Below are 8,198 nucleotides of genomic sequence, written 5' to 3' on the forward strand. Positions count from 1 at the left end.
CCCAACTCCACCCCACCCCCCACCCAACTCGCTCTTCTCTTTAAAAGTAAAAGATAAATTCTTTCATTGTTATACAATCTCTCCCCCCAAGTCCACTCCACTAGTCAGCCCTCCTTTTGAAAAGTTAAAGGAAAATTCTTTCATTGTTACACAATCCCTCCCTCCAAGCCCACTCCACTATGCAGTCTTCATTCTGGACTCTTGTCATGACTGAGACACAGAGAGAGGAAGCAATGAAAGATCCCTGCTGAGGAGTCAGCCTCGGTGTGGAAGACCTGCACAGTGACTGCCCTGGGCACTCCCAGAGCAAACCCCGGAGATCAAGTCCCCAGGAAGGGAAGACATTTCCAGGCCTCAGAAACCACAGTCCTGGTGGGGCTTCTGAGTGAAATAGAGCAACAGAACACAGTTCCTCCCCTCTAACATATTTCATCTTGAGCCTGGGGAAGCTCCCAGCCCCACCTGGGCTCTGATGTGGGTTCAGACCCAGCCAGCTCCTAAAAGTTGATGTTCTTGAGGTCCATGGAGCAGCGGTACCTGCCGTCCAGGAACCTGGAGCAGAGCAGGTTGGGCGAGCAGGGACAGCTGTGGTGCTGGCGCTTTCTGAAGAAGGGTAACTGAAGAGAGAAGAAAACAACAGTATCACCAAAGGGAGGCCCATGTCCAGCCCAGCCCCAGGAAAGTGGTCCCCCACCACGACTGAGCGTCCCCACCAGGCCCACCAGTGACCTCATGAGGAATCTGAGGCACCAGATGGCTAGGCAGCATGTCAAGAACCCACAGCACCGGCCATCTGATTTATAAACTACAACCCCCTCATTCAACAGTCCTAAAATTCACAGCCCCAACAGTGACCCCGGATTCACCCAACATGCATATGCACACGTGTACACACACACACACACACTGTCCTTGATTGACTATCACACATAGCGTATTGTTCTGGATTGAATTGTGTCCTCCAAAAAGATACAGTTAAAGCCCTGGTACCTGTGTATGTGGCTTTGTTTGGAAATAGGGTCTTTGAAGTTGTCAATTAAGTTACGTTAAGTCATACTGACTCCAGTGGGTCCTAATCCACTACAAGTGATATCCTTATTACAGGGGAGAAATGACACAAAGTGAAGAAATGATATATGTGAAGACATATCTACAAAGAGCAAACACCAGGGGCAAAATAGTAGTGGAGAAACAAGGAAAGCTTTTCCCCAAAATAAAGTTTTTCTTCCTTACAACCATAATTGTTAAGTGCGGACAAGTTGACTACAACTCTATGAACAATAGCTGTGAACCCTACCTGCCCTAGCTTGAGCCAATCTCACTGTTTCCAATACATGTACCCCCATTACCCCAGTTACTATGTCAGTCCATCTCATCTAGGGTCTTCCTCTCTTGGGCTGACCCTCCACCCTTCCAAGCATAATGTCCCTCTCCAAAACTAGTCTCTCCTTGCAACATGCCCAAAGTACATGAAACAGAATTTTAAAATTCTTGCCTCCAAGAAGCAACCTGGTTGCAACCTTTCCGGGATAGACCTGTTTGTTCCCTTGGCAGCCCATGGTATGTTCAATACTCTTGTCCAGCGCTACAACTCAAAGGCATCAATTCTTTTTCAATCATCCTTACTCATTGTCCAGCTCTCTCATGTATAGCAAATAACTGCAAAACCCTTGGCCTGGCTCAGGTGGGCCTTAGTCTCTAGCTGATACAAGTGCTCTTCAGCACTCTGGAGAGATCTCTGACAACAAACTTTCTCAATGCCACTCATCTTTTGGTTTCCTGACTGCTAGGGCCAAGAGTGTTGATTGTGGATCGAACAAGCTGAAATTGTTAACAATCTCAATTTCTATCTCTCATGATACTGCCAAGTGAGAATCTTTGTTTTCCTTATGTTAAGCTGAAATCCATATTGTGGTTGTTGGTTTTGTTATGTGCCTGCCAGTTGCCTGTGACTTATATGGACAACAGCCCTAAACCCTGCTCTATCCCTTGCCAATCTTATTGTCTCTGACACTCCTATGCCCATTAACCCAGTGACAGAATCAATCCATCTCATCGAGGGTCTTCCTCTCCTATGCTGTCCCTCCATCCTCCCAAACATGATGTCCCTCTCCAAGGACTGATCCCACCTTTCAACATATCCAAAGTAGGGCAGATGAAGCTTCAGAATTCTTGCCTCTAAGGAGAAGCCTGGCTTCACCCCCTCTGGGACGAACTTGTTTGTTCTCCTAGCAGTCCATGTTATATTCAATACTCTTTTCCAGCTCCGCAGGTCAAAGGAATCAATTCTCCTTCTATCATCTCTAGTCATTGTCCAGCTTTCCGATGCATAGCAAGTAATTGCAAAGACCAAGGCCTGTATCAGGTACACTTTAAGACTGCAATCCTTGACCTTCTGCAGCAAGTGTTTCAGGTCCTCTTTAGTTTCCACAAGCAAGGTTTTGTCATCTGTATAACAGAAGCTATCTATGAGTTTTCTTCTAATTCTGATGCCACATTCCTCCTCATAAAGCCCTGCTTCCTGAATGATCTGTTCTGCATGTATATTGAAAGGGTAAGGTGATAGGATGCATCCCTGATGCACTCTCTTCCTGATTGTGAACCATACAGTATTTCCCCGCTCTGTTCTGAGAACTGCTTCCTGGTACAAATATAGGTTTCACATGAGCACAATCAAGCATTCTGTCATTTCCATTTTCCTCAACGTTAGCCACAATTTGTTGTGATCCAAAGTCAAATACATTTGTATAGTCAATGAAACACAGATAATCTCTGGTACTCTCTGCTTTTAGCCAAGATCCATCTGATGCTGGCTATGATGTCCCTAGTGCCATGGCCTCTTCTAAACCCAGCTTGTATTTCTAGTAGTTCTCTGTCAATGTACTGTTTCAGCCATTTTTGGGTAATCTTCAGCAGGATTTGGCTTGTACATAATACGCCAAAGTCCTGTAAGCCACACTTCATCCTCAGGGCTGTCGGGGGCTGTCGGAAGGGGGTTGTTGTTGTTGTTGTTGTTGTTGTTGTTGTTGTTGTTATGTGCCGTCGAGTTGCTTGAGACTCATAGTGACCCTATGTACAACAGCCCTAAACCCTGCTCTGTCCTGTGCCAATTGCACTGTCTCTGACACTCCCATCCTGATTACCCCAGTCACTGAATCAATCCACCTCATAGAGGGCCTTCCCCTCCTGCGCTGTCCCTCCATGCTCCCAAGCATGATGTCCTTCTCCAAGGACCGGCCTCTCCTTACAACATGTCCAAAGTATGTTAGACGGAGCCTCAGAATACTTGCCTCCAAGGAACCTCCTGGTTTAACCCTCTCCAAGATGAATCTGTTTGTTTTCCATGGTACATTCAATACTCTTCTCCAGCACCACAGCTCAAAGGCATCAATTCTCCCTCTGTCCTCCCTAGTCATTGTCCAACTCTCTGATGCATAACAAGTGATTGCAAAGACCATGGCCTGTATCAGGCGGACCTTAGTCTCCAGAGAGACACTATTGCTCTTGAGTACTTTGGAGAGGTCCCTAACAGCAGACTTTCCCATCGCAATACATCTTTTAATTTCCTGGCTACTGGTGCCAAGAGTGTTGGACTGAGGTAAAAAGCATTCCTTGCATAAAAAAGTGGGTGCTGAACAGCACCTCACTTACGTCACTCTTGCTTTAGCTCTAGAGGTGTCTTTTTTTATGTCTTTCCTGTTGACAAAGCAAAGTGTTTAAAAATCTGAGTTTGTCAGAGACCTTCCAGGTATAGATGAGGAGGATGAGTTCCTGAGCAGTTATGCTAATTGCCGAAGATCACACAGCAAAGAAAAGACAGAGCAGGCTCGGCTTGCAGGTCTAACAGCCCATGTGATTGGTACTCTCCTCTCCTACAATGTTCCCCAAAAAAGCCAGGAGTTAGCATCAGCACCACATGAGGTATTACCGGAGCTGACAGGGGAAAACTGCCTAGTTCTGTTCCACTCAGTGTGCCTTTAGCAAGTCACATGGCCTAGTCTCTTCACCCGTAAGGTGGGGACCAGATACCAACTGCCTGGGCTCAGACTGGTTCAGGAGTTCTCTGGCCTGCACTAGAAACCTATGCAGGGAAAAGGTCAGGTCCTCCACAGATACACTTTGGTGGGATGGTCTACAGCGAGTTGTGCTCCTAGCCCAAAGGGCAAGTGGTTCTGAAGGAGAGCTAGGCCCTCTCTTCCTATATGATTCACAGTCCCAGAAACCCAATGGAAGGTCGGCTCTGAGTCAGTTCTGACTTGACACCAATGGGGGAACAGTGGTTATTATGTGCTATTGAATCAGAACGAACTCATAGCTGACCGTCCAATAGATTTCCAGAACCCGTAAATTGCATGGAAGGAGATCATGTCCATCTTTCCCCGCTTGGAGCAACTGATGGATTTGAACCACATGCCTTTGGGTGGGCAGTATAACTCCTTACCCACTAAGTCACCAGAGTTCCAGTGAATGAGCATGAATATTCAAAGATAAAACCAAGCCAAGCTGGTTGTCATCAAGTTTATTCTCACTCATGGCGACCCTTTATGTGTTAAAGGAGAACTGTGTTCCATAAGGTTTTCAGAGGCTCGTTTTCATAAGCAGCTCACCAGGCCTTCCTTCCAGGGCACCTCTGGGTGGACTCTAACTGCTAACTTCTTACTTAACAGGGACGACCCAGGGTCTCCGTACAAATATTCCAAACCCAGTCCACTGTTCCCACACCACCTTAGATCCACAGTCTCCCTGGGCCAGCCCTGAACTGAGATGAGCTCTCCCGTGGACCCACACTGTCTGCTCACCCCTCATCTCAGCCCATGCTGTACACACCCACATGACGTCCCATACGGTACCTTGTGGCTGCCCGGGTGGCACTGTTCTCCTTCCTGCCCCAGCGGGGTGCACATGCGTAGCCCACGTAGCCACAGGCTGACAGCACAGCAGGTCCCTGCCCTGCACTGGACATCCCGCTCACAGGCCTGCAGGAGGGAGACCAAGGAGCCCGCTCGTTAGTGCCACCAGACACTAGTGAGAGACCAGAGAGAAGGGGTCCTATTGGGGAAGGGAGGAAAGAAAAACAGAGGGCTGTGCATTGCTTTTTGTGCTGTGGCCCCTGCACCCCAGGATGGACACTTGGGACTCAATGAGACACCACACTTAGATCCGAGGAACCCTCCAAGTTCATTGAGGCCACGCCATAAGAAGACTAACCCCTCTGTCTGACAAGATCAGAAGTTTGGAGTCATGGTGTTTTGAGGTCTAAAATACCAGCACTTGAAATTAACTAGAATCCTTAGAGTGGGAAGAAGGACTGAGTCTCTGGTGGTCAGTGCTGAGAAGGCTTGGACCAGAACCCTCCAATCCTGACTCAGCACCCCTAGCTGCCCTGCCCGCCTTGGTGCCCCTCCAGCCCAGTGACCAGTGTCTTCCCTCCTGCTTCTCTGCTGGACTCCCTGGTCCCCAGTTAGTTTGGCCCTCTTTGAGCTGAACTCACAGAACAGGGGCTGCAAGGGTGGACCAGTTTCTTGAAGCTGTCATTTGTCATTTTTTGGGGAGGGGGGCAAGTTATATAACCCTCTTTAAACAAAAGCTTGGATTGGGGCAAACACAGCTTTGAGCTGCTCCAGGCACAAACGGAATATAATGAAGATGAACCCAAATTTTCATTCCCAGAGAAGCTTTGTGGCTCTTCCGGGCTGGAATTTGGAGCTGTTTGTTAGCTCTTCTTCCTTCCCTGGAAGGGAGCTCTGGTGGCACAGTCCACAGGGAATCATGCTGCTAATCCAAAGTGGTGCCTCTCTGGAGGTTCGAATCCACCAGACATTTTGCAAAAAGAAAGATGAGAAATCTCCTGCACAATTTACAGCCTCAGAAAACCCTCTAGAGAGTCAACTATGAGTCTGTTCCAGCTCCACAGCCCTGAGTTCAGGTGCTGCGTTCCAGGGGAAGGCTAAGGAGCACCCTGTACAGGACAGGGGAGGAGCTGAGGCTTCCCACTCACTCAGCCCCAAGGAAAAAAGTCAGGAAGGCCAGGGGGCCAGTATCCCAGATGAGGGGCAGGTGCCAGTCTCCAGGCCATGCCCAGGTGATAGCAGGTCTCCCACACCCACCAGTTCCCTCCTCCACCCCAACCCTCAGAGCTCAAAGTTAGGGGAAAGCCCTCCCTACTTGACTCTTCTCCTCCCACTGGGAAGGGTGCTGAGGTCCCCAGGGAGAGAAGCCATCAGAGTCCTCATTGTGGAGATGGTAGAATCTAGGCTGTACCTGGGGCAGATGCGGGCTATCATCCTGGCTAGGCAGAGAGACACAAGGGCTAGAGAGGCGGGGTCCTGGCTGTGCTTCACCCCATTTGACATCCTGTTGGATTTAGCTCTCTTCTGTGTCTGTGCCACGAAGAATGTCCTATGATGGTATTCTCCCAGTTCCCTCCTACCTACCTGCCTCTCTGGGCGAACCCTGTGCTCAGATGCCTCAGGCTAACCTGGCTTGTTCCCAGCATCTTTCACTCTGGGGAACCACGGCTTTGATCCTCTGTCCTGGCCCTCTCCATTCTCCAGCTACACAATGGGAACACAGCCCTCTCTGGTTTATATTCATCAGGGATAATCTGTCCTAACAGTTTTATTCATGCCTTGGGCTTCAGAAGTATTGACTTTAATATTCATTCTTTTGAACTCTGGTCTTTTTTCTTTAAAGAAAAAGAAAGAAGTGTTTCTTTTTGCAAACATTAAAACTAATCCAATTCTAGGAACTGTTTGGCATTTCTCTGCTTTTCCATTTTTGGTGTAAGAGGTGGGGGAGGTTTCGATGAAAGCTTACTTCCTTGCTGTAGGGGGTATTCCTCCCTGCAGGCTTCAATCTGGGATGCCCACAAGTAGAATGGCACTTTCTGTTTTCATCCAAAAAGTTCCACTGTGGTGGTATATATACACATATAGAGAGAGAGAGAGAGAGATAGAGATAGATAGATAGAGATAGATAGATAGATAGATAGATAGATAGATAGATAGATAGATAGATAGATAGAGAGACAGAGAGAGTCCTGATAGAGAATGTTTCTAGGTTTGAACCAAACTTCTGGGGAAAACCCAAAATCCGTGTTTTTGAAACTCTAGGCTTGAATTTCTGCTTATTTTCTGGGTGTTCGTGTGGGGGTACACTCAACTGATGTTGCTGTCTCTTGTATTCCTCTTAGATTGGCACAGAGTGAAAACACAGCAACAACAAAGCAAAGAATGAGTTCCAAAATTGTCTTTCTTAAGAGCAGAGAAAGCAGAGGTTATACTTAAACAATAGATGTTAACAAGCATACCCGCCTGTAATTAAGGCAATGTGCTATGTAAATAAAACAGACTAGACTGTGAAAAAAATCCAATATTCACATAAAAGAGAAATTAAACACATAAAAAAATTCCCATTGCTGCTTCCAAGTCAATTCCCACACATAATAACAACCCCACGGGACCCAGAAGGGCCGCTGCATTGCATCTCCACGGCTGAGAATCGACATGGAAGCGGACGGTCTCATCTCTCCAAGCAGATGTTGGGTTTGAACAGTTCACCTTTTGATTAGTAGCCAATTGCTGAATCACCAGAGATCCTTAAAAGATCAGTTAGGGTATGCTAATTCACTTTATAGAGGAATTTCTTACGCCCCAACAGCAATCTTCCTTTAAGCAAGAACTGAGGTTCAGACCTCTCCATTCTCTCCCTAATGCATTTCAAACGGGATTTGATTTACACACTATTTCTCTAGGACAGTGTGGTCCAGCTAGTCTGTGAAATCCTCTTTCCTACAGTGTCGTGTGACAGCTAACTTCCTGGCACCTCTGTGGGTTAGTGTCCAGCAAAGGGAGCTTCATCCTGTGTTCACGTCCCAGTCAATCCAGAAACCCAGAGGTCAGAGGGTGTGGGACGACTTACCCCGGTGATCACCGCACAGTCAGATAAAGTTCGGAGGAGGAGCAGCGTGACTGAGACGCGCACAGCCGCCCTCATGGTCCCAGCGGAAGGCGAACTGGCTGCTCTGATGCCTCTCTCTGACTCCTGCTCCCTCAGCCCCGGGCCTGCCAAGCGGGAAGGCCGGCGCTCCAGCACCCTCCCGCCTCCCAGATTTATACTGCTCTTCCCTTCCCATCCTCGCTGCTATTCACGTGAGTTCAGAACCCCAGATGAGACCTGAGTCTCTCAAGGCATCAACC

At 47.9% G+C, this 8,198-nt stretch overlaps 1 protein-coding gene across 1 annotated transcript; it reads right to left on the bottom strand.

Moving 5' to 3' along the window:
- Positions 1–497: 497 nt before the first annotated feature.
- On the bottom strand, positions 498–7,995 carry PROK1 (prokineticin 1). Its single transcript, XM_006899300.1, has 3 exons — positions 7,921–7,995; positions 4,851–4,976; positions 498–617 (listed from the first exon to the last, which is right to left on the bottom strand). The coding sequence occupies exons 1-3, from the start codon at positions 7,993–7,995 to the stop codon at positions 498–500; spliced, it is 321 nt and encodes a 106-aa protein (XP_006899362.1).
- Between the last annotated feature and the right edge of the window lie 203 nt (positions 7,996–8,198).

Source organism: Elephantulus edwardii, unplaced genomic scaffold (genome assembly GCF_000299155.1).
Source record: "Elephantulus edwardii isolate Elephantulus edwardi_28Jun2011 unplaced genomic scaffold, EleEdw1.0 scaffold00252, whole genome shotgun sequence".
In the NCBI taxonomy this organism is placed as follows: domain Eukaryota; kingdom Metazoa; phylum Chordata; class Mammalia; order Macroscelidea; family Macroscelididae; genus Elephantulus; species Elephantulus edwardii.

Bases quoted from the DNA above. Each gene is read 5' to 3' on its own strand.
- PROK1 (XM_006899300.1), bottom strand. From the start codon at position 7,995: ATGAGGGCGGCTGTGCGCGTCTCAGTCACGCTGCTCCTCCTCCGAACT. The intron at 4,977-7,920 runs GTAAGTCGTCCC...TCCCTCCTGCAG, and splicing joins ACTGTGCGGTGATCACCGGG to GCCTGTGAGCGGGATGTCCA. The intron at 618-4,850 runs GTACCGTATGGG...TTCTCTCTTCAG, and splicing joins GCCACCCGGGCAGCCACAAG to TTACCCTTCTTCAGAAAGCG.